The 26,840-nt window shown below is 34.5% G+C and overlaps 1 protein-coding gene across 1 annotated transcript; it reads left to right on the forward strand.

Annotated features, from left to right (window-relative positions):
• The first annotated feature begins 3,154 nt into the window (after window positions 1-3,154).
• TMX3 (thioredoxin related transmembrane protein 3) lies at window positions 3,155-26,840 on the forward strand. The gene is made up of 16 exons (XM_026671978.2): window positions 3,155-3,248; window positions 5,259-5,316; window positions 9,022-9,061; window positions 9,651-9,774; window positions 10,070-10,115; window positions 10,439-10,519; window positions 11,501-11,600; window positions 12,369-12,446; window positions 15,417-15,483; window positions 16,347-16,445; window positions 17,956-18,013; window positions 19,918-19,971; window positions 21,591-21,647; window positions 22,333-22,462; window positions 23,039-23,107; window positions 24,333-26,840. The coding sequence occupies exons 1-16, from the start codon at window positions 3,203-3,205 to the stop codon at window positions 24,594-24,596; spliced, it is 1,371 nt and encodes a 456-aa protein (XP_026527763.1). The 5' UTR covers window positions 3,155-3,202; the 3' UTR covers window positions 24,597-26,840.

Consider the following 26,840-nt stretch of genomic DNA (forward strand, 5'->3'; position numbering starts at 1 on the left):
TACCCATCATGATTACATTCCTTGAGAATACATGGAAGAGTACTATTATAAACTGAGCCAAACAATAGATTACCCTCTCTGCCAATAATTGTTTCAGGCCATTGTGTTTCTGCTTCTTTGTTTTTAAATGCAGATATGCATGCATATAGTGTGAGTGCTTTCCATCACCACAGGGATCTTTGCAGTTACTGCCTGAAGAGAGAACATGAAGGCCACTGCTTGCTGAGCCATAGATAAATCAAATATCCATAATTAACCTGAACTCTAGTTAAATTGTCTCTATGTATCTGTTTTGTCTTAGTTCAAACAATTTAAAACTGGTTGAAATCAACATACATATTTTCAAATAAGCCTATTTCGTTAGAATTAAATCCTAAGCTGGTTCTTATGCTTAAAAGCAGCCAGACCTGTATGAGCTTATTGCATTTGGTGTACATTCGTTTTCCTAACATAACTTCTTCCCTTTTAGGACCATTAAATGCAGACTCCTACGTTACCTAATGGTGGCACGATTCACATCACTTCTAATCACTTTGCATAAAACTTCTTTAGGCTTACTGATGTATGCTACTATGGGTTATGACAACTCTGCTATGTACAGAAATATATAAAAATGAAGATGTGTGCAAAAATGTTAGCCATTTCAATGAATAACTGCATAATGAATAAATAAAACATTAGTTTAATGTTGCTTTAAGAGGAAAACTGTCTGCCAAACTTCTTGCCATAATAATCTTACTGAAAACTACAACATAATGAACTAGTATATACTTTGAAGTATATCCCTGAAAATACATTAAAAAACACCATCACCATTGTCAAGACACAGTATTTGTGTTCTTTAGAATACATCTCTTGCAGATTAAGTTTGATAGCACAGTGTGTTGATAGCTATTCCATTAAACAGAGATCAGAAATTAGCAAATCCATTTAGCTAAAGTGCCACAATTGCTATTGGTACACAGATCATTTTAATTCATCATTAAACACATTTGCAACATATTTTCCCTTAAACCATAATGGTGTAATCAGTAGGCAAAAGTATGACATAGTGGGGGCAGAAGGGAAGGAGAAGAAGGGATTTAACAAACATTAAAATATAATTAATTGTATGCAAATTATAGGTAGCTCACAATTTATGACTAGTTGCTTAGTGACTATTTGAAGTTATAATACAGGCAGAAAAGGTACTTACGTCCCAGAGTCAAAGTTCTAATAGCTGCCACCCCTGTGATCAACTGAGCACACTTTGAGCACTTAGCAAGCACCCTGCCTTTATGGCCATCTGCAGCATCCTGTGGTCACATGACCACCATTAACTCAGGTTGACTCAGTCTTCCATCCTTCCGAGATTAGTAAAATGAGGACCGAGATTGTTGGGGGCAATATGCTGACTCGGTAAACTGCTTAGAGAGAACTCTAAAGTGCAATGAAGCAGTTTATAAGTCTAAGTGCCATTGCTATTTACAATGCTCTTTGCCAGAAATCTGTGTTTATTCCTGATTTTTGGCAAAAATACCCATTGCAGACAATTGTTTTGCTTAATGACTATGGATTCACTTAAGGACCATGGTGATTCACTTAATGATTGCTACAAAAACTGTTGAAAATTGGGTCAGTCACATGATGATCCACTTAATGACTGGCATGGCTTACGGTGGTAATTCCTGGTTCAATTATGGTTATAACTTGAAGACCACTGTGGTGCCTATTTGTCTGATTTCCACAAACTCTTTCTGATTCCCACAAACTGTATAGTTTGTTGAGACGCAGCGCAAAACAAGAAGCATAGTCTGTGACTGGCTGGTGCTCACCTTTGTACACATATGGGTAGTTCTTTCCCTTCTCTGTATCATGCCTCTTGGATATTCCACTTATATCCTAGATTTCTTCTGACTAGTTTCTCTGGTCCTGTCTTGTACACTAGTAGTAATTTATTGGTTGCATTTTAAGCATCCAAAATACTTCATTTGAGTCAAAGTCTGAAAAGGATATGGGTTGCTTAGCAATCTACCATAATATAAAGGACAAATATTTAAAAATCTTCACATTGGTTCTTACAGTATTATTCTGAGACCCAAACATTTGAAAGATTTTTACTCTTATTTGTCAATAGGACTAATCTTGAAGAGCATCTCAACCAGTGAAAGGATAATGACAATATATCTCATTAGCATGAACATACAGATTCATAGAAAAGGCAGACTTGGTAACATATCATAGTCTCTTCAGTCAGTAATAACTAACTGTTGAAGAGCTATCTAAGAACAAAATCATAAGATAAATTATCAGTGACAAAATATGAAATAATTACAGTAGAATATATAACCACAATGCAATTATTACCACAAGATGTCACCCTAACATAAAGAATAGAGAAATAAAAAATCTTGGTGCTAGAACAAGAGGAATAAAATACAACTTTTAAAATACATTTTAAAAGTTATTTGTTTTAGAATATTTCAAAAAGTAGGTAAGTATACCAGAAATAGTGGCAAATAGATAAAGTATAAAAGTCGAGACTCAAAACTGTTTCAGCTAGTTGTTATTCTATTTATAAAACAAAACTGACATTCTTTCTTCTACACCACTGATATTCCTAATATTATGGGGAACCAAATAAAATACTGTTAATCATCAGCTTAATAAGAATATATTGGCTAAATCGTTCACCCTCAAATGGGACTTTCGTCCCTTACTTTTTCCAACATGATTTTTTTTTTCAAGGAAGGGATAGGATAGGATAGGATTTTTTTTTTCCAGAAACAACTAGCTTTAATCCCAGCATTTCCACTCGGCCAGAAAATTTGACATTCGGAGGCGTTTGTCACTGGCTCTCTCCGTCAGCACTTGCAATGAGGGTAGAAAAGAGGGAGCTCGAACTTTTCTCATTGAACCTTTCGAGAAAACCATAATGGACGACAAGACCCTTTCTTTTCTGTGGTGCTTCTTAATATTTCCCCTAACATATAGCAGAAATCGGCGTTACCCGAAAATACCCCACCCCGCAGAAGGCAAAACTCTGAGCTACCGGGCGGGGCATCGCCTAGCAACCCGCCCCGCCCACTTTCAAACAACGAAACAATCGCGGAGGCCGCTTTGCCGCCGTCGCCGTCTACGCGCATGCTCGGAAAGGCAAGACATCCCGTTTCCCCTTCCGGCTGATGGTTCCTTTCGGGTCTGTCTACCGGCTCCTGTCAGCATGGGGGCGGCGAGGAAAAAGCGGTTGGGCTTGTGGTGGGCAACAGGTACAATTGCCGCGGATGAACGTATTAAGGCGAGGGGGGACGGTATCCCAGGCGGTGAGGAGTTGGCCGGAGCGAAGGAAGGGAGGAGGGCTGGGGGAGGGAGGAATGGGGATGGGGCGCCAGGAGACGCGCGAGCCGGGGGAGGTTTCGGAGAGGAATGGGGGTGGGAAGAAAGAAAGCGGCCGCTCCCGCCGCTGCTTCCCGTTCACCTCCCTTGGAAAGGAGGAGAGGGGCGAGGAAATAGCCCCGAGCATCGATTGATGCTGCAGGAAGTGGGTTGAAAGTTGGAGGTTGGGGGAGAGAGAAACGAGTACAACTCTGAATAATACCGATCTGCCGCGGAAGTAGGTAGCCTCAAATGGAAGGCAGAACGGGGCTCGGGGGCGGGGGCGGGCTGTTTGGCCCCGTCCTGGGTATAGGATAACCCTCCCCCAAATTAAAATCATATGTCCGACGGGATCCGGCCGGGCATGGTTGTAAACAACTGACAAACAAGAGCCGGACATCTCGAATTGGATTTATATCATGTTCATTGTATAAAGCAGGGGTTTCCAACCTTGGTAGTTAAACCTGGAGGACTTCAACTCCCAGAATTCCCCAGCCAGACAGCTGGGGAATTCTGGGAGTTGAAGTCCTCCAGGCTTAACGTTACCAAGGTTGGAGACCCCTGGTATAAAGTATCTAAACATTATAAACTTGATAATGCCATCTGATGTAGGGGGGGTATGTGCTTAATTTTGTATTTAGGTATTTATTTTTGCCACGTTGATGTAGTGTATATTGGAGGTGGTGACCCTTTTTGAGGGCTGTGTGCAACGAATTTTAGTTTTAACGTATTGCACGTTCAAAGTGACAGTAAAGTTATTCTAAATCTGAGTCTTGGTAAGGCCACACTTGGAATTCTGCATCCAGTTTTTGGTCGCCAGGGTGTAAAAAAAAAAAAGATGTTGAATTAAGGGATTACAGGGGAGTTTTAATGAAGCCTGGAATGCTTACAACCGATGAGGAAGTTGAGACTCTGGAAAGAGTGCAGAGAAACTAGCAAAGATAATTAGAGGACTGGAGGCTAAAACATATAAAGAACAGTTGCTGGAATTTGGTATGTCTAGTTTGATGAAAAGAAGGACTAGGGGTGACATTATAGCAGTGTTCCAATGTCTCAGGGGTTTCCCCAAAGAAGAGGGAGTCAAGCTATTCTCCAAAGCACCTGAGGGCAGGACAAGAAGCAATGGATGGAAACTAATCAAGGAGAGAAGCAACCTAGAACTAAGAAGAAATTTCCTGACAGAACAATTAAACAGTGGATCAACTTCTCTCCAGAAGTTGTAAATGCTCCAACCCTGGAAGTTTTTAAGAAGAGATTGGATAACCATTTGTCTGAAATGGTATAAGGGGGTTGGATTAGAAGACCTCCAGGGTCCCTTCCAACTCTATTATTTATTCTGTTCTATTCTATTGTGAACCAATTCTCTCCCCCTATTCTAATAAAAGAAAAGATACCCCCCCTCAAAAAAAAAACTTTTATCTTCTTTTTTTTTCCCAACAAACTTTCTCCTAAAAACCTAAATTAAAAGAAGGCTGTTTTGAAATGTAGAGGTAGTCCTTGACTTGTGACCATAACTGAGCCCAACATTTCTATTGTTAAGTGACTTTTGCCCTGTTTCATGATCACATGACCTTGGGGCACAGCAACAGTCATAAGTATGAAGCATTTGTCAAGCATCTGAATTTTGATCATATGATTAGGAGGCTACAAAGGTCGCAAGTGTGAAAAATGATCATAGTGACTTTTATCAGTGCCATTGCAACTTTGAATGGTCACTAAATGAACTGTTATAAGTTGAAGACTGCCTTATTAGAAGTAAGGGAATTGGAGGGAAAAAAAGTTCCTGTAACATTTTGGAGTAGAGGTGGTTTGGGTAGAGAATGAAAAGACATATGTAGGCTTTAGTGTATATGAGATAAGATGCATTATATTCTACTTTTTTTTCTGCCAACTTTTTCTTCCAGCATTTGCTACCTTTATACTTGCCATAGATGCATCATTTGTGGAAGACTTAGATGAATCGTAAGTATGTAGCATTTACATAAATTACAAATTTAGAGATTTATGTTTTACTGAACCTTTATGGAATGGCAAATATCCTTTAAGCATCCATTTGCTTGTATATTAGTGCATTGTAGATCACAACTATAGAAGAGAGACTACACCGTTTGCTTAAAAATGCCCCTTTTTGCTTAAGGGTTTGCTTTAAAATGTCTTTTTCCACAGTGCATAAATTAAAATTGATCATATTACCTAACTACTCTTAACTACAAAAATCTTAAAACTCTGAAGAGCCCTTATATATGATGATACCAATAACCTTTGTCATATATAAGTATTCACATTCTTTCCTGTTTCATTACAAGTTGTGACTCTTTTGAAACAAATACAGTGGAATTAGTGCAATTAATTATTTGCTTCAAAAGAAAAAACAACCCTTTCTTTTGGTCTATAAACAAATATCAATAGTTTTAAATCAGAAATTTAAGATTTTGCAGGAATCACAGTTTTAGTAAGAAATCTAAAAATTCCAACACATGAGACTTGACATGTTATTTTTAGTAGCAGTTCCATAAACAACAAGATCTCAAAAATAATGTAATCACTGTATATGTGAAATAAAAATGTAATGTATTCACATGTAGTAAATAATAACACATAATAGCAACATGTGATAGTGAACTGGATTATTTTAGGATGGTGTAGATTCTCTTTTGCTGGAGCTATTGAAATAGAACTGCATTGTCATCTGTTTGGAATGCTTTAGTATTGGATTCATGTATTGGGTAGGGAATTTGAGTAAATAATCTATAAGTTCCCATTGAATCATGACATTCTATATTTCTATTATTGACCCAGGATCTGGCACTGAGTTTGTTTCGTTCTCTTGGTGAATGGCCTATTTCTAAAACTAGATGTGGGAAGTGCTACCATTTTATTTTTAAGATTATCTTTTTCTGTTTTACATTCACAGTAGTGAGGGAGAAACCAAGTTCTATGATATGCTTAACTCTTTAGGAATAATATGATTTGTAAGCAATCTCTCCATGTTATTTTTTTTTTTTTTTAAACAAGTTTTATTAATTTTTAAAACACACAAATTATCATTATTCATTACATGTTTAAACCTTTTTCCATTGTAAATTTAACAAGTCAGATAAATTATGATTCTGTTTTAAACCATTTCCATATAATATACCAAAACCTCTTATTCAATTTCTCTTTACTTCTCTTTACTCTTATTCAATATCATTATTATTATTTCATCTGATTCTTTCTGACTTAGTTACCATTATTCTCATTCTATATTTCTACAAGTTTTTACCAATTCTCCCCCCAAAAAGACATATACACACAACACACAAAACATAAAAAAAAAAATCTTTTGGAAAGTAACTTGGGCCCAGGTATCTCTCTCTTCATGGACTTCAATTATATTCATGCTCATCTTACATATCATTACTTATTTTATTTACCATTCTAAACCTTCTATATTAACTTCTCCACATATTTCACACTTCTTAATTCTACCTTAATTAATCATCTTAGTTTAAATCATTATACTTGTATCTTTTGTCCATTTTTATCATCCCTTTGTCTCATCCCTTATGAAAAAAAAGAAAATCAGTTTCTCCTGAAATCATTAATCAGAGTATGATGCCTTTCTATCTCCCCTAAGTTAATCAAATTAATCTTTAAAATAATATCTAATACCCAATCAGATTTTGCTTGTACATTCTATCTAACTAATACATCCAACACAATTAAGTGCATAATTAGACAATAAATCCAAATATTAAAAAGAAATACTATAATAAAAATTTTATAATAACATCATCAATACCATAATTTTATTAAACTCTTTAATTAAAACAATATTCTAAACCTCTCCTATTATTAAGTTTTAAAGCCAATCATTTTTAAACATTTTAACATTTTAATCTCTTATCAACTCTTAAACCATTGCAATACTACCATCTCATCTTATGTACCTTGCAAAATCTTTTTTTTTTTAAAAAAATTATACTTTATCCATTATCCATAAAAATTTTTTTCCATTTAATTTCAAAACATTGTAGCTTTTCTCCACCTTTTCCCTTTCTTTCTTTTTCCCAACAAACCTTTCTACCCCCTCTTTCTAGCCTCTGCCTTACCGGCTTCCCTTCTCTGTCGTATTTCTTTTCCCCTTTGTTTACAATCATCATATTGGTTTTGCACTTTATTTTTCCCTTTCTTAAATGTTTTTTTGGATCTTAAGTCCTTAAATCCTTTAGTTTTCTTCTTTTCTCTTCTTCTTTGTTTCTCTCTTCCTTTTTTCTGGATCAAATTCTGAGATTCATTAAAGATGGCTCCTTCCTTTCTTTCTTGTTCCTCTGCTGTCTTCATCTGTTGTAATTTTTGTTGATAATTAGTAAGCGCCATTTCTAAGAAAAGGAAAGCTTCTTCCACACCATCTTTACCATTTTTTTTTGCTTGTTCATATTCTTTTCTTAGTTCCTCAACAGAAAGAGCCATTATAAATCTTTTCTTTTTTTTCTTCTTCTTTCTTCTTACAACAACCAGAATATTCAAAAGAAAATAAAAAAGATAAAACAGTCCCAAAGTTATCAATCAGTCCAAACCAAGGCAGAGTTCTCACTTTCTCCTTCTGGGGTAATATCAATCAAAGAGAAAGAAAGTCCAAATCTGTTTAAAATCTTATTACAATATATTCTAGTCTTCAAATCCTTAAGGCATCTGCTCCAACAAATCTTAGCATACAAATATTTTCTTCTTAATCCTCTCTCTTCCCACTCATCGCTTAAAACCAATTTCCACCTAAAAATAGGTTTCTTAATATCCAGTTATTTATTCCGTAGGGAAAAGAGGGAAAGCTATCCTTTCAGCACCTTCAAGCAGCCGCTTTTTTCCTCTTTCTGGCAGGTATTATTCAGAGAATCATACTTTTCAGGAATTTTATTAAATATGTCTTAGAGTCCTAGGAGCCAAGAAAACTTTCTCCTCTCAATCACTTTCTCCACTTCCTCCTGCGCATTCTTACCCGGCTGCCAGCTTCTTTGTGGCGGCCATTACGGACCGCCGCTGCACCGTCCTGGGAAAAGGGAGTTCTGCCGGCCAGGAGGGAGTCTGCAGCACCCCAAACCCTTCTCCGGATCCCCTACTTCAGCTGCCCCTGCAGGGCAGCCTAGCTCCCACCGGCTGGGTCGGAGCCCCAAAACGGCTAGCGCGGCAGGGATCGCGCAGCCGCAAATCCCTGCTGCTCGCGGCCGACAAACCGGAAGTACGTCTCTCTCCATGTTATTTATATTGTTGCATTGTGCCTACTTAATCGTAGTTCTATAATAGGATTATAATCCATATTACACAGTAGGGTTGTGCAAGTCCTTTAAAAGAGATGATTTTCAATGCACAGGAATGGGGAAAAAAAAGCAAATTGAAATGATTGTGAGGCTTGCTGAAAACTTTGAAAACAACCATGCAAGCCTGGAAAAAGACATAGCTGCTTTAATTATTTGAAGAGAGATGCTTTGCCCACCAAGTTTTTCAGAAAATGTCCACGGCTGTAAAGTACACACAAAATGGTACTCTAATCAATACCAAATTCTGTGACATCTTTCTATTTAAAAAGGTGATTTCCCACACATCACTTTGTTATGACTTAATGTAAATATCTAGACAAATAACTAAATCTAGTAAAATTATTTATTGGTTATGCATCTTTTATAGGTTTAAAGAGAAACGTAAAGATGACATTTGGCTTGTTGATGTGAGTAACAGATTTGTTAAATCTTTTAAATACAATTTGCTTTATTTTTTTTTTATAGTTCTTCTGTCTAACTTTTAGCCTAACTTTTTGCAAAAGCAGAACATTCAGTTAACAATAAAAACTCCTTTGAATAAAATTCAATTCTTAGTGGCTGATAGACATGTCCATGTAGTTTTCTTTGACAAATATGGAAGTGATTGGCTGTTGCTTTATTAATCTTGTAAATGCAGTATAATTATTCTTATTAAGAGTTGATTTTATAAATCAAAATAATCTGATATAAATTAGTACTGTTGTGTTATGTGTGAAACATTGGTTTGGAACTCATTGTTGGAAGATCTGACCTGCTAATGTTAATTATTTGTTATATACTTTCCATACTGAGATGATCTAAGTATTGACTATATTTACAATTTTACTTTGTGTATGTATTATTTTGCATATTAAGACCAAATATCTCACTACTGTGTTTCCCCCCCAAAAGTATTATAAGTATCCTTCTAACAAAAAGCATTTTTAAAGGAACAAATAGGAAACTGCCATTCTTTATTTGTAGGTTAAATTCTGAATGGTTATGGTTTGTTCATAGTTCTATGCACCTTGGTGCGGCCATTGCAAGAAATTGGAGCCAGTGTGGAATGAAGTTGGTAAAGAGATGGGAAGTATCGGGTCTCCAGTAAAGGTTGGCAAGATGGATGCAACTTCTTATTCTAGTAAGTTTACTGCCAAAGTACTCCATATTATATAATTTATAAATTTGGAAACTAACAAAAGTTCAATTAGCTATTGCTCCAAAATATTGGTAATTAAAACTCAGTGCAGTATATTAATTGTCCAAATCAGTTCCTCAATAAAAGAATACTTTTAAAGTTTATAATTCTTTTTCTGTATTATAGCTGCTGCTTATACTAGTACACTAGTTTGGAGTAGATGAATTTGTCAAAGAGAAAAATCACATGCTTGAAATTTTCATTCCCCCACCCCTGTTTTATTTTGCTTCTTTGGTAGGTATTGCTTCTGAATTTGGAGTTCGAGGCTATCCAACAATTAAACTGTAAGTTTAATGTTGTGTTTCCTGTATTAAAATATGAGTGCTTTATAATGTCTCACTTTGTTTCTAAGTAAAAGCTTTGCAAATTTGTATAAAACTTAAGCCAATCTTTTCTTTTAGTTTTGTTTGTATTAGCTAAAAGGCAACTGAAACTTTATGAAGCGTCATTTCTCTTTACTGTTCCCAAAGTATGTTTTTAAATATTATTGCTACACTAGGGTTATCTCTTATAATTGAATTTCATATGCAATGCTTTTGTTGGTTATTATTAAGCCTAAAAAATCTAGCATTCAACGTATTCACTGGTTTCATGTCTATTGATTTAGGTTGAAGGGTGACTTGGCATACAATTATAGAGGACCAAGAACCAAAGATGATATTGTTGAGTTTGCAAATAGAGTTGCAGGGTAAGTATTTGTGGGCTCAGACCTGTCTAGCAGGTAAAATAAAGAGCTCCAATGACTTTTGCTGTTTTAAGTGAAAATGGAAGGTTATTGTTGCCATTTAAAATAGTTTAATTAACTTCTTTGGGATATGAAAGATTTAAAAAATAAGATTTAAAGAAATAAGAAATAATCCATTGAGTATGACAAACAGAATATCAGTTTAAAGCCTTAAAATACACCATATTAAATATTAATGTATCTTTGTTTCCATTGTCATTATCTCTGTAACAATGATGTATTTACTATTGCCCCTACATAGAACTTTTTAAATGATTGTAGCAATTACTGTTTTAACATGGTCAGTTGAAAACAAACTTTAGAAACTTTCTTATTTTCTTTAAAAATTATTCTAGTGGGCAATAATAATGTCTGATGAAATTGCATTACTAACTCTTCAAATGTTTTTATGTTACCTTTAGTAATGATGCAATTGTAAAAGATAGTTACTGTGGTAAAATAAGATAGGATGATGAAATATTTGCTAGTAACATCTAGATCCTTGACTGCAATGAATTCTGGTAAGATTTTATTTTCAAAGCAAGTATTTTGGTTATGTAATCAGAATTATCCTGATAGTTTTCACATGTACTATAAGTGCTGATGACTGCTAAACCTTGTCCCTTGATAATGAAAATGTTTTGGCTTTAAATGTAAATACAAACAGCAAATTTAAGCATATGAAGTTAGCACTGTGAGTCTCTGCCCCTCCTTCATATATGTATGCATTTTAATTGTCATGGAAGTCTGCATCCAGCTTTAAATAATGCATTTCAAAAATTTAAAACCTTATCTGTTTTAGAATAAGTATGTTCTTCCAAGTGGGATTGTTGAGAATCCTTATCCTCTGAAATATATAAACACTCTAGCAATAGCATTTAAGAAATAGTTCATTGCCTTACTTATTCTGATCTTTTTGTTGTTTTCCCTATCTTTAATCTGCAGGCCTATTATTCGAAATCTCCCTAGCCAACATATGTTTGAGCATGTTCAAAAAAGACATCGCATATTTTTTCTGTACATTGGTGGGGAATCTCCATTAAAGGTCTGAAACTTTGCTAACCACAAATATTTGTTTTGCTCATTTTAGATGTAGTTTATGAGTTTCAATGCCTATCTCCTAATAAAGTTCTGTTATTGAAGGATTTTGTAAACTGGTAGAAGTTTACTTAAAACAGCAACATCAAAGGGATGATGTTCCATTTAACTGGATAGAAATCATGAAACTGGGGTAATACTTGAACAGCCACATTCAGAATTCCACTTTTTTTTTCTTTTCACTTCTAAAAAAAAGGCCACTATAGGGTTAATGACTTGGAAAAATTAAAATGGGCTGGCAGATTGTGATATGCAATTCATACTGTGAAAATGCAGGGGGGAGGAAATGCTGTGGTTTCCTGAAATATTTATGATAATATTGAAATGGGGAAGTAGAAGTATTGCTGTACTGAGATACAATAAATATCAACAATACAAGAAGAAAGAATTAGCATAAGATTGTTTTTGCTTAACATACCAGAAAGTTGGACAGAAAAAGGATGTGTCATTTGATTTAGCAAAAGAATGGGGAGATATTTAAAAGCTATATTTATCTGTGATAGCCTGCAAATAATTCTGAAGTGTAATTTAAAACAAAAACAATACAGTGACATTTTCTAGAATCATTGGAGAGGCAAAAGACTTGCATTAGTTGCTTACCCATTAAGCAAATTTCATATGTGAAATTGAACTAAAATGGTATCTTGTTCTGTTACCAGAAGAAGCTTATGAAGATCAAGAAACGCATTAAAACTACCCATTTGTATTTCCACAGGAAAGATACATAGAAGTTGCTTCCGAACTAATTGTTTATACATACTTTTTTTCTGCCTCAGAAGAGATACTTCCTGAGGTAAAAAATAACAGTTATTATGATGTACCTGATTGAACACTTACGTGTTGAAAAATACCTCTTTATCTATTGACAATATACCGCTTACTGTTGACAGTAGTTTTAATGAATGCCAGTTACACCTCTGAGCAGTTACACCTCTGACTGTTAATTCAAAGAACTATTTATTGTCTAACTGTGTTTCATGATAGATCTTAAACTTTCTTCATTGGCTGTTGAGCTCACATGTTACATTAAATTCTAATTTATTTTTACATTGGTTTGTCCTAAAAGCTGTAGTGATGTTGGTTATGAAACACTCAGCCACAGTGATTGGTTTATATATTGCTCTTAGTCAAACCTTGTTCAAGTTTAGTGTAATCTGTGAATCCAAGTTAGGTAAATGAAAATATTACAATTAGAGAGTTTAATTACACATTTAAAACTTAGGCCTCTCTTTTTCTTAGAATAGTAAAGAATGAGTGCAAATCAGCTTTTGCTTTTGCACGTAGGTTTATTATGAAAGTATTGGGAATGATATCCTTGTGGATAACTGGCAACCCAATATTAATTTATGTTCATATCTGAATGTAAGTGAATAGTCCAACCAACATTGCCTGCAAGATCAATTTAGTTTTAAAACAGTAGCATTTTATTGAATACATGGACATTTCACAGAACAATAAAATACAAAAAAACAGAACTGAGGGGAAAAAAACATCACTACTCAAAATTTAAAATGCCAGATTAAACAAAGGTGCCAATTTCTTTTTTAGAAAGTTGAAAAAGTGGTGGACTAATGTTAATCCTTGAAGGAAAGCTTTCCTAGGTTTGGAAGCAATGTAGGCAAATGACCTTTCGTCTGAATTAGAGAAATATCTCTCTGTGAAAAATGAATATCCTCAAAGGGCCTTCCTGCAGATCTTACTAACTATAAAAGCTCACAAGACAAGTCATTTCTGAGCCAGGCTTTCAGCAGTTCATTATTTTAAAGGTGAAGACCAACTTAATTTGAGCCAGGAAAACAATTCATCTTTATTACCACCTCCCCAAAGAAATATTTTATTGTGTAACCTAAGTATCTCTTAATGCTTTCTGCTTTTTATGTTTTTTTCCCCCCTGCATTCAGAAAACTAGGGAAAAAAAACTATGTTTTAAGTTACTGTATTAATTTATGTGAAAGCAAGCACTTTACTTTTAAATCATGAACTTAGTAAGGCCAGTACACTTTCATTAGTGCAAGTTTAAATTAAATTAACCAAAGCCCTTTCACGTATACTTGATATTACAGATTATATAAAGACATGGCACATCTTCATTAAATGCATTTTCTCTGTTTATATTTTGATGTAGCAAATTAAAAAGGACAACCTGTCACACAGATGATTAATATAAGCAGCAAAGAACACTTAACTGTTTTGTTTATAAGCACAACTGAATTGTTTCTGTTAAAAGTATTTATAGTGACTTTAGTATCCTCTGGGGCTTTATTATATGAGGAGAAGTTATGAAACCGGATTCAGACACAGGGGATCATCTCAGCTCTTCTTTGCTCGAGAGATCATTCTGCCTTGGGTCCTGATAGTTTTTGTTATCTTCAGCTCTTGAAAATGAAAAAAATGGAGGAAGAAAAATAATTAAGATGCAAATTTCCAAATTCTATAAAAGATCCAAATGTACCTTTCTTTGAAAGTTCTTTCCATTAAGAGTAACATTAAACATGTATACACTAATTGACATATAAACATTTTCAAATAGTTATGTAATGCATAAACTAGTTCCTTTGGTTAACTTAGTACTGGGAAAATGTAAGCAAAATATGAATCGAATTGTCATTTTAAAAGGCACATTTGGGTTTTGCTTCATGGTACATCTGTTAATAATTTTTTTTTAATTTCGTTCTTCCCCCTGTTATAAAATCAGCTAGTTTTTTCATGTTCCAAAAGAGGAAGAAGGACAAGAAGGGACACAGATGATAACATAATTTTTATGTTGTTTGCTTTTTTAAAAAAAAAATAATGACTTTATGTGTATAATACCCATAATTTAACTAAGAATACTTTAAAAAGATAAATAGTAAGGGAACAAATAAAAGCAGTTCACAAAAAAAACAAAAAACCAGACTCATGTTTAATATATGTTTTGAAATCTGTTAAAACTATGAATTAAAATAAAGTGTTTTGTCAGGCATCAGGGAAACGATTGGGTGCTCTGGCAGTTGGTTCTTTTGGAGACAATAAGTGCATCACTAAATAAAGGGATTTTTAAGATTGATTATTTGCTCAAGCAAACAGAGTTAAAGGTATAATATGAAAGCACGCATACCAAGCAAGACAGTACCCAAATATCTTAAAATCTGCCAGGAGCTCCTTAATAATGACAGCAGAGGTGCCCCAATGGGTAACTAATTTGTCAACAGTACCCAGCATTAGGTTCCTTTGCAGAAGCTCTTCCATAACAATAGCCCCATGGTTTTTATCAAAACTGGCACCATGATTTCATGGCCCTGCTATGGTCAGGAGATTGCCAGATCTGACCTTGACTGGCTGCACATGACTCTGGAATGGGAATCGAAAGTCTGAGACTCTCACAGAGGGCAAAGCTATGAAACTATGTGAAGAATCCTCCTTTCTCTTTCAACAAGTGAGAGAAAAGCAAGCAGGCTAGCTCAGAATGAATTCTACACTTCTAGACTTTCTGTACTACGATGAAGAAATCAAAATATGTAACTAACTCCTTGAAATAACAATGGCTCTTCCCCACTGCCATTACATAAAGTCAACTCAGGTTTTTTTTAAAAAAACAAACAAACTTTAGCTGGCAAGATGTCTTCAGAGAGACTATTATTGGCAGTTTTCTTTATTCCAGTATTAATAACTGAAAAATGAAAATAAAAACCAATACATATCGTCTATAGAAAAATGTAGACTCTGAATGAGTAAAGTCAATTTGTCAGTAAACTGTTCTGCTTTTTTTCCTCATTTTTTTCAGCATATAACACTCCCTGAGATGCCCGCCGTTCTAGTCTTAAAAGATGGAACTTATTTTGTGTATGATGGTAAGTTCAGTCATCGGTTCTTATCATGGATAGGCTATACATTTATAGACCTTAATTTTTCTTTTTTGAAAACAGGATCATGTTTATTTTGCAGTACACTGTCTTTTCATATTTACAAAGATTCAGAAGCAGTGCAGTGTCAGATTAATTGCAGATTGCTGGAATTGCTAATATATGTATCTGTAGGTTGTAGCAGGTTGCTGAGCTAAGCAAGTCAGCTGAGATTAGTGCTGAATAGACACCAGGAAATGTATGCTATACAGAGAAATAAAACAAAATCTTGAATTGCTGCAGTAGAACAATGAATCTGCTTTGGTGCATATTGACCAGTTTGGTTCCTTTAAAAAAATCCACTTAATGACCATGGCGTTTGCTTAATGATTGTCAGGTTCTTTAATGATCACACCAAAAAAATGGTGTCTGTCCTCCAGATTCTTAGATTCAGCCATTGATTAGAGTCTTTGGGGGAAGAGGAAGAACTAGGATATTTTATTCTGTATGTGACCAAGTGTGTTTCTTCTTTATGGGAATGTGTAGTCTGACATGAGGGGGGCTACTCTTCCTCATAAGGACCTACAGTTTGGAATGAGCGACTGGCATGCAGGCTACATTTACAATATTTCTTTACATTCTTGACTCCTAAATGATTAGTGGCAAATTTGAAATCTTGCAAATTTTGACAACACCGGCAATTTCCAATAAGTGAGTCCATATCCTCTAGGAAGCATCGGTGGGGCACAAAGCTTTGAATTGTCATTTATGATCTTTATGTGCTTCTAATGTATTGTTGAACTTAGGGGGAAAACTCTTGATTATGTACATCTTTTCACTTTTTCTCACTTCTCCCCTTTTTCTCCATAAAGAGTATGTAGATGGTGATTTGTCAGCCTGGATAAATAGGGAAAGATTTCAAGGGTACCTTAATATAGATGGATTTACACTCTATGAGCTTGGAGACACAGGTAAGATAACTATTCTTCCGTCTTTATCTTTTAGAACTTTAAAATGTCAGCTTCAATTTAAAATAACTATTTATTTCTGCATGCTGTGCCAGAAAGAACTATGTAAATAAATGTGTTTTAAGTATGCATTTTATTTAGGATTGTGATGCTAAATACCTACATTTTTTCTTAGTATCCAGAATAACTTTAATTGTCTCCTAATTCCTTTCCCATAGGGCATGAACCGCTTTGAGTTTGAAGCAGGGATTTCAACTGTTCTGGCCATGGGAAAAAAGCACTGGTGTTTGAATGTATTATCCTGAGTATGGAAGAATGCTGTTTTGAATATTCTATAATATTCAAAATTGCATGTTAGGCAATGTGACTTAGCGTTGTCTTGCTTACACTATTTCCTGTGTGGACCATCAAAAGCATTTGGGTTTAGTCGGAGTAGAGTGATCAGAAGAGTGTGGATTTTGAAGTAGTAGGCATTTAAATAGTGGCTGGCACATTGTGGGAGCGATTCTAAATTGGACAGTTGATGTGGTGAAGAGAAAAGACCAGTGTTGTTATGAAGATCTGTGATTGGATTGTGATTCATTGCTGCTAGAAGATCTGGTTGTCTACCTCCTCAGGGCATACTTGGGGGAGGGCACTTTTAAAGTGATATAAAAGTGTGGGTGATTAGAGAAAAAAGAAAAGAATGGAAAAGTGGTTCCCCATTGATTCTGTTTATGTAATTAAATCACGTGGCATTCTTTATTGGGAACTAATTAAATAATCTAAGAAATATTTTTCTATGTGGGCTTACAGATTGTCCTTACTTACCAATGGTAATTGGGACCAGAACCATGCAACTAAGCAATGCAGTCATGAGGCACAATATTTTGTAACTGCTAATTTTTAACAGCAGTTCTAGTAGTCCCAATTGCCATCATTACACTAATCTGACATAGTTGCAGCATCCCATAGTTATGTGATCGCCATTTGCAACCTCCTGCCAGCTCCCCATTGACTTTGCTTGTTGGAAGCTGGTGGTGAAGGTTGCAAATGGCCATCATGTGACCACAGGACACTAACTTCATAATTTTAAAGTGTTGAGCATCCAATTCACAATCACGTGACTGCAGGGACAGAGTGACCACCACAACTATGAGGACCCATCAGTACCCCTCATTCAGCACCATCATAACTTCCAGTGACTAGTAAATGGTAAACAGCACTATCTGTATTTAATATTTTCTGATAAGAAATAAAAGAGAAACTTATTTGAAGGCCTTTTTCTGTACTGTTCCCAAGTATGGAATGTAGTCATTCAGGAGTTGTATTTGTCCCCTGTCCCCAGTTTTCTTAAGTATTTAGAAAATCTATGATAAGTTTGGATTTATTTTATTGCTAATTTTAATCTGTAATTTTAAATTTTTACATATTGCTTTTGTTTTTAAATTTTATTGACTGCCTTGAATGCTGATATAGAACATAATGATAGAACATAAAACAAATATGCATTATGCATCTTACTTTATTTTAGGAAAACTTGTAGCTATTGCGGTTATTGATGATAAAAATGCTTCTTCAGATCATGCAAGGTAGGTCCAGGGGGTTTGTCTTAAAATATGAATTATTATTTTAAAACTGATGTTGGACTTTAAAGAAAAATAGTTGACTTTATGTAACAATAGCAACAGCACTTTGGACTTATATGATGTTCCATAGTGTTTTATAACATCTCTGAGCAATTTAAAAATAGCAGCGTATTGCCCCCAGCAATCTGGGTCTGCATGTTACTGACCTTGGAAAGCTGAGTCAACCTTGAACCCCATCAGGATCGAACTCCAGGCGGTGGACAGAGTTAGTCTATTATGCTGCATTCTAACTACTGTGCCACCAGGGTTCCTGGTATATAATAGTCACAATTTAACTAGAATAATAATACTTTAAAATATAAATAACAACATAGCTAGTTCTCGAATTAAAACCATTTGGAATTACGGCAATGTTAAACAAAGGGACTTATGACCTGTTCCTGAAGTTATGGCTGTTACTGCAGCCCTGTTTTTATATGATCAAAATTTGAGAACTTTCCAACTTGCCCAAGCTTAATATCACAAGGGTGCTGCAATTCCTTCCACCCACCTATCCACCTATTCCGAGGGGGAAGGCGAGCAGCTGACAGGGAGTAGGAGTGTGGCTCCAGTGGCTGTGGGAGAAACTGGAGAAGGGCACAGTCTGGCTGGGCATTCAGAGGAAGACCCAGGCCCACCCCCTCTTCATCCTAGGGTACGCAGGGAGGAACGGAGAAGGGAGCAACATGAGTTATGTGGATTACGGGGGAGAAAAGGGCCCTGATTCCTTCATTAGCTGCAGCTGGGAAAACAGGATTTAAAAAGGGTGTTTGTGCACAGCACCTTGTTGAAAGCAAAGCGTGCATTATCTTTGTCAAGGCTTATCTGGGTTCTGGCATCCTCCCAACTGTGTGTATTTTGTTGTCTTTTGAAGTCTGCAATTCCTTATCCTGCCGTGTCCCGTTAATTGCTGCAGCGTGGTTTGTGTTGATTTTTATTTATAATTTATATGTACTTTGGGTTCAGACTGAATTTCTTCCCTTTAAAGACTGTTCTTGGGAGAGTTTTTTCTCCAGCCGAAGATAACTGGACATTAGGGGCCAAGTTGGAGGTATTAAAGGGACTTTACCTACTTTTGTGACTTCATTGCTTTTGTGCCACGTCCCGGGTCATCACAGTTCTAGTACAATATAGCTACAAGAAAGCAGAACTCATGCCCCTTTGTTTTTTACACCAAAGTTCCAGAAGTATATTTAGTAGTAGTCTGTGCTGAAGAACAAACCAATAGAAAATTTGGCCAAAGGGATTATTTTTTTCTTCAAGTTGAAAAATTTCATAAGGAATAATTTATTACACAGACTACCATGCAGCTACTAAACAAATTCAAGCAAAAGTTATTATAGAAATCAATCTCATTAGCAACTGTTCTTGAATATTGCCATACCAGTGTATAATGTTGGCTGCAGAATCAAATGCCGCTATTTAACTCTTACAGAAATCACATATTTCTTATAAAATAATTATTAGCTGTAATATTACCACTTATAATATTCCCAGCCTCTCAAAACCTCTATGAACATGCATCTTGAAACATTGGGGACGTGATGTTTATAAAGAATTGGATTCGAAATCTATTTCTGTAATCTTTTTTTGAATAGACAATTCAAATTAAAAAATGATACACCAAGTTTCTCTTTGGTACAGATTTCCTAATATTTCATAACAATTGACTTTTTTTTCTTTCTAATTTGAAATTAAAGTAGAAAAATGGATTTGATTAAAAAAAAAATATTTGCAGAGAAATTCAGATGCCATGCTCAGATATAGTTCATTTCTCATTAAATGGCTTCATGCTTGTATTCTTTATTTCCTTTGTATACTTTGACCAGCTAAAGAGATACGGAAATCCATTTTTTTTTATCTTACAGATTGAAGTCTATTGTTCAAGATGTGGCTAAAAATTACAGGGAACAGTTTCATAGGTAATTAAGTTAATTTTTTTATGTTTATAATCTAGTTCTGCATCTTTTGTTACATGAATACATTTCCAATTCTAATAGACTTTACTACATTTCTCAGAAATCTGTGGTCTTTTAATAGGTAATATAGTTTTGTTTGGGAATCGTAATGTTAAAAAGTGTCCAGTGAATATAGTGGTTTAATTTACATAAATAGGGACAGGGTTGCAGTTTAAATCATTTGCAGTTTTCTGCATTTTAAAATTTGTACATATTACAAAATGTATTCTGTTTTTTATATGTTTACAATGTAGCCCAGCTAATAATATACACATGAAAAATGCAATGGTCTGTAAAATAAGCAGGCTAAAAAAACAAAGAGCATAAAACAGCAGCAGCATATAATTACAAATAAGCTCAACAATCCAAGCCCTTTGTTATACAATACTTTATCATCTATCATTGGGCTTTGTGGATGTTCAGCCATTAGGTGGCTTAGGAAAAGAAAGGCATGGGATGGGAAAGCATGGGAAAATCCATGTTACACTGTTAGATCAATGTCCCACTTTGCTTCATGAATCTCAGTTGTTTTCTGAGTGCAATTCAAGGTGTTGATTGTCAGCTCCGAAGACCTTCATAACCTGGGACCAGTACTATCTCTCTCTAATCATCTTTACCTATCCCATCAGATCTAGAAAAAGGCGTTTACCCAGTTCCCTTCAATTAAAGAGTTCCTGTCATCTGTCAGGAATCAGGACCCCTTAGATTATTCTAACCCTGTTGGCCTCTTGTGAAGCTTGTAATATCTGTTTTCTCTTAGATGGAGGAGAAATGAAGGGAATGTAGCTGTTATTAATTGGTTCATCCTTCATGGCCATTTCTCTTTTATGTGTTCTAGTTCCTGCATCTTTTATAATATTGATGCTTCTATTGTGTTAGACACCCAGAGTTGTTTATCTAATATGGATGGCCATATAAATCATTGCCATCATCTTAAGATCATGAGTAATAAGCTCCTTTTACTTGTTTCAGTTTCCAGATCTGTCTTTCAGATCCTTATGCAATACTAAAAGTTTGCACTGCTCTTTCAAGGATAGTTTGGTAGTTTTTAGAGAGATGTACATGCAAAGTATAACGGTGGTCTATGTTGCTATTAGCTGTAAATTGTCCTGTAATATTGCCCCATTCTCGTTTCATAATTAATTACAACACGAATGAATAAGAGCTTAGAGGTACTCCATAATTTTACTTGGCCGAATTGATTTCTGAAGCTCAGGAACAAATCCTGTCTGCTTTTAAGTCTCTTCCAGGTATACGTAAAGCAAATTTTACAACAAAAATTTCATATAAGTTGAAAGGATAAAATACTACCTTTGCAGCTATTTCTGTTCCAAATCTTTAGTTGCTTTTTTCCTTAGGCAAGTTCTTTTGTTATCAACGATTGCAATAGGTTGTTTTGAGTAGGCAATGTTTGATAATCAGTTTTCTTTATCTGTTTCTGTTATCCTAAAAATTGAATCACCTTCATTTTCCTCTTTGAATTTTCCCTTCATTAAATTTATTGGTTGATGTCATGTTTTTTGTTTGTTTATCAACATTATTTATTTCAAATCAGAATAATATTTTGAATTGCTTTTTAATAGAAACTTCCAGTTTGGCTATATGGATGGAAATGAATACATTAATAGTTTACTAATGGAGTGAGTAAAACCATTTTTGTATTGTTTTGAGATGGAGAAAAAGTTGTTTGTTTCTTTCAATTGAACTCTTTAAACAAAGATAACGGAAATATTAAAAAAATATTTAAATGTATTTCCACTAGATGGCAGCATTAAATAACTAATTTTCAGGATCTGAGAAGATTTAGCATGTGTGTGTGTGTGTGTGTGTGTGTATATATAAAGGGAAAATTCTCTTATCAGTGCTTACTGCTGCTTTTGCCTTTTGTGTTCTATACTGTTTCCACTACTACATCAATGTTCTCTGAATTCAGTTATAATACCTTTAATTTCTCATCAGTGGAATTTATTGGGTAAATATTAAAACAGCAGTACTATCAGTTTGTAGCATAATTAATGTCTGATTCATTGGCCCGGCAGGCTAATGCAGACCTTGAGTAGAATGAAACACTTGACAGAACTGTGAATACTTCAGAACCTTTGAAAAGGATGATTATTTAGCCATAACTATTACATTTATATAAGAAATAAGTTAAACCAATCTATCAGTACCCAATATTATTCCATAAGGATTCAGTAGTAAGTAATATGATTGAAAACCCCTTATCTTCCTAGTTATTTTGGTAAGAATGTGATCATTCTTCAAGGCTTTATTAATGAACTAGTTATATTTCAGTTTCTGAATTGTTTGGTTTTACTGTTTCAGTGATTTGATAATCCCCACTATTGTTGTCCTGAATACATCTAATCAACAATATTTCCTACCTCATAAACCAATAGAGAGCATTGAAGATCTGGTCCAGTTCATTAATAATATTTTGGAAGGCATAGCCGAAGTAAGTATTGCACATTTATTCAAAATCACAGCAGTTTTTTAAATTACCAAAATATGAGAACAGTTCATTAATTATCTTACTTCATTTGAATTGTCTTGCTTGAAGCATCTTTAAATATATTTACTTAAAAAGCAAAGCAAAATCTTTGGAGTGTCACTAAACCTCATTTTTTGAAATTTGTCTGTGGTGTAGTTGATTGTAAGATTCATGGGAAAGATTTTGGATTTTGGAAACGAATAAGATTGACATGGGAGAGCTAGAAACAAAGAGCAGAAACATCCAAGAAAGACACATGGAAACCCACTTGGATATAGAATTGGAATGACTTTATTATTACTTTAGACTTTCTAAAATAATAGCATGGGGAGGGTTAAAATAATAGCACAGGGAGGGCTATGCACTTTATTGCTCTGCAGGAATAAGGTAGAATCCCGAACTATGCATGAGGTAATTTCTCTTCAGTGAAATAATATTTCTGAAATTGGTATGATGACATTGTAAAATAAAGTAATTGAAAACTGAAAATATAAATAAATAATGCTGATCTTCTTTAATCTTTATCTTTTCAAATTTCAGGCATATGGTGGAGATGGAATTCTTCAACGAATCAAGAGAATAATTTATGATGCCAAGTCTACAGTGGGAGTATGTAAAGTTTTAGAAACTATTTATATCCATCAAGTTAAGTAAATGCACCACTTGCTAAGCACAGAAATGAATCTGGAAAGGTTTCATTCAATCATAGTACTAAGTTTGTTGGATTTGTCTTGGTTACAATACATCTTGTTTTTGAAACAAACCTTTGACATATAAAATGTGTCATTGGTAGTAATTGGACAGCATCTGAATCTGTCATAGTACATATGAATAGTTGACAGATAGAGCATGGACATTTCCCCCCCCCCCCCAAATCAGTCTTCTCTTGTATGTTCCTTCCCACAGAGAACATAACATTTAACTATTACAATTTTGTTTTCCTTCTCTGGCTGGTGTACATTTCTATTACTTTCAAAATATGTTCAGTTGGATGTTGTGCTGCTAGAAATTGTGCTTCTAGATATACTGGATAAGGAAGGATTTTATTTTCTTTCAGATTGTACAGTTTTCTTTCCATTTCTTTCTTATCTTGTACATATGCATGCATTTTGAGTTTATTTTTTATGGCCATGCCAAATTGGCCATGCCAAATTGTTTCTGATTCAGTTGAGCGCATATAAAAATGTTGCTGTCCATGAACACCAGTTGACATAGGTAGTTGCTGTCCATGAACACCAGTTGACATAGGACCAATGTTGTGTAGACCTCAACACAGTATTTCCTCTGTATGTTGTGTTCTTCTATAGGGTTTAAACTGTTACATAATCTAAATTTAGGCCATCCTCCACCTATGGAATAGGTTCTGACAGAATTTTAAGTGCAAAAGAGTAACATTTGCATGCATGTGCTTGAAAAGCCGCCTTGCAAATTCCTGTAACAAAAATTAAACAGATCTATTTGAAATATAATACTTTTTACAAAGGTAGATGAGGGAAAGTATAAAGAAGGAAAAAATGGGGACTAACACCCAGGCTTTCTCTGAAACCATTTTTTAGAACATCTGTGTACATATTCCTTGAGCTACTGGAGGTTATTTTTGGCAGTATTGCTGGTTCTAAGGGTGAATTATGAGAAAAAGGCAAAGAAGTAACAGTCTTCCCACTTCTTTCATTAAAGTTTAGGTGTGACACTCAGTAACATTCTCCATGCCTTGATTCTTCTTAAAATATGTAAATATTTTACATATGGAGAAGTGGTGGGAATCATCTTTTCCCATCTTCTCTTATTCAAAATGTTATGAAAATATAATTGATGGCCAATTATTTCTCTACAGTCTGTTTTCAAGAGTTCGCCACTTCTTGGTTGCTTTCTCTTTGGTCTACCACTGGGTGTCATCAGCATCATGTGTTACGGGATTTGCACTGCTGACTCGGGAGGATCAGATGAAGCTGAGACATCTAAGAAGGAATCCACAAGCAGGGAGCTAACTGATGAAGGCACTGAAGAGGAAGCAGAGGAGGAAAGCAGTGAAAGTCCTGTAGAATTTCCAGAGAGAGAGCAAGAACAGAAAACTATATTGGAAAAAAAGAGAGACTAAACTGTTAATTTTTTTTTCTGTAGAATTTCCAAATAGAGACTTATTTATTGAATTCAATTATACCTGTGATCTTCAGAGATAAGAACTTTTTCATTCATTTGTGTAATGTGCATGCATTCAAGTTGCTTGACTGTGAAGAAGAATGGGGTTGGAGTTGGGGTTTTGAGGTCTCTTATTGTCTCTTCTACATAAAAAGAAAATTCAAGAGAGTTGGTGGGTTATTTTATATAATGAATTCTGAGTTGAGTTTTAAAAACCCTCATTTCTTTTTTTGGATACTGATATGTACATTTAAAAACATTTTTTTTCCATTATGGCCAAAACCAACCTACCTACCTACCTACCTTCCTTCTCCCTGTGATTAAACCTATAAATACAGAGCTGTAGAAATCTTTTACGGGAAATATGCTTTGAGATATTACATATTTAGTGGCTATACTTTCAAAACAGTATTTTTTATTTTTTAAAGAAATAATTTAGAATTTCTCTTTAGACAATGGGATAGCTAAAGAGAAGTATTACAAATTCCCTGGCTTTAAAAAAAACATAATTAGTAAATATAGAAATAGCATTTATTTGCTTTCGGTTTGATCTGCGTCCAGTTCATTACTTTTATATTATATTGGTCCAATGTGTTGCATTAAAGGTGTTAAATCTTTTTCCTTCACAGGAAATTTCCCTATATTTTAACCATATGACAGTCTCAGGATTTTGTTTGTTAATTGCTGCACTAGCATAATAGTTTGGTGAATGTGGCTTCTGCATAGTTAATTGCACTTTTTAAAAACTTTAAACATTTAAGCTATTTAATAAAGCCTTTGCTACATCTTTGGTTTCTGCAGCTGAAAAGAAATCTTAATATTTTATTGACTTACTTACATTGAAAATTCACTTGATATCTTTATATGGCCCACATTTCTTTTAAAAAGAATACTTTTTGCCATATGTTTAATTATATATATCATCCCTCGTACTGTCCCATGATATAAATAGGGTCCATGTCTCTAAGGTTGAGATCCCAAAGGATAAGCCATAGGGTTATATTCAGAATCTTGAAACCATGGTGATTGCCATAGCAATCAAGCTTATGCTGCTGATTTTTAAGACTATGGCTATATAACATTCAGTTTAACGACTGAAAATAAAAATTGTAACCTTATGTCTCATAGTGACTTGGCTTTAATCAGCACAGCTTCTTATATACCTTGCCAAATAAATATTAAGTATAATGTTTTTTTTAAAAAATAAGACATTTGGGCTAAGGAATCTTTTGCTTCCTACTTCAATTAATTCCATTCTCTATAACAAATTATCATAACTCTAAATTCAAAGTTGTCAAGCCTAATTCTATTAATTGGAAGGAAATTATACAATTTTTATTGCAGTTGTTTTGAAAAATAATACACACTTTTTACAAGAAGAACCCCTTTCCTTGATAAAAATTAATATTGGTCTTTAAAAACACTTTATATTTCTTGTGTTTTCATACCAAGTACTTTTACTAGGAGTCACTATCTTTCCAAAGAATAAATGGTTTTATTCTAGAAATAGCGAATGGAAATGTTTTAACTATTACTGCTGGGTTATATATAAAATGGTTTATTTTTATTGATGCTTATTGAAAATCAACTAATCTATGAATGTAGAAATATTTTATAAATATTTTCTCCCTCAGGTGTTTCTGACATCTGTTCAAATCTAGCTTTGACCCCTGTAGCAGAGATCACTTCTAGTTCAATTTAGTTGCTCAAAATTCCAAAGGATATTTTGTAGATCTGCATGTGATGCCTATTGCCCAGTGCAGTTTAAAGGGAATTATAGGTCTTTTTTGTTAGTACCATTTCTGTGCCCATTAGATACTCTTAATCAGCTGCTGAGTGTCTCAAACAATAACATTTAGACTAAGTATATTTTATCATTTTTCTTTTGAATGACTAAACTTCCAGATATTTACTAAACTGAATTATATTCCAATTTCACTCCCAACGTTTTAATGCTATAGTTAGAATGAAAAGCCTCTGGTATAAAACAAAGTGAGTGATCACATGAAGTGCTTCACTCAGTAGCTATTATGATTTGAATCAGAAGTGGTCTAATAACTTAAATCCAAAATAAACATTATCAAGTGTAAATTGGTTGTGTGTGTTGGGGGGGATTGTATACTGTATAATAACAAAGGTTGGTACTACATTTATGTGTATTTTGGCACTAATTTTTCTAATAAAGGATATAAGATTCCTTTTG

This window comes from Notechis scutatus, chromosome 3 (assembly GCF_049901735.1).
Source record: "Notechis scutatus isolate UNSWTSFEM ecotype Mainland chromosome 3, rNotScu1.2, whole genome shotgun sequence".
NCBI lineage: Eukaryota > Metazoa > Chordata > Lepidosauria > Squamata > Elapidae > Notechis > Notechis scutatus.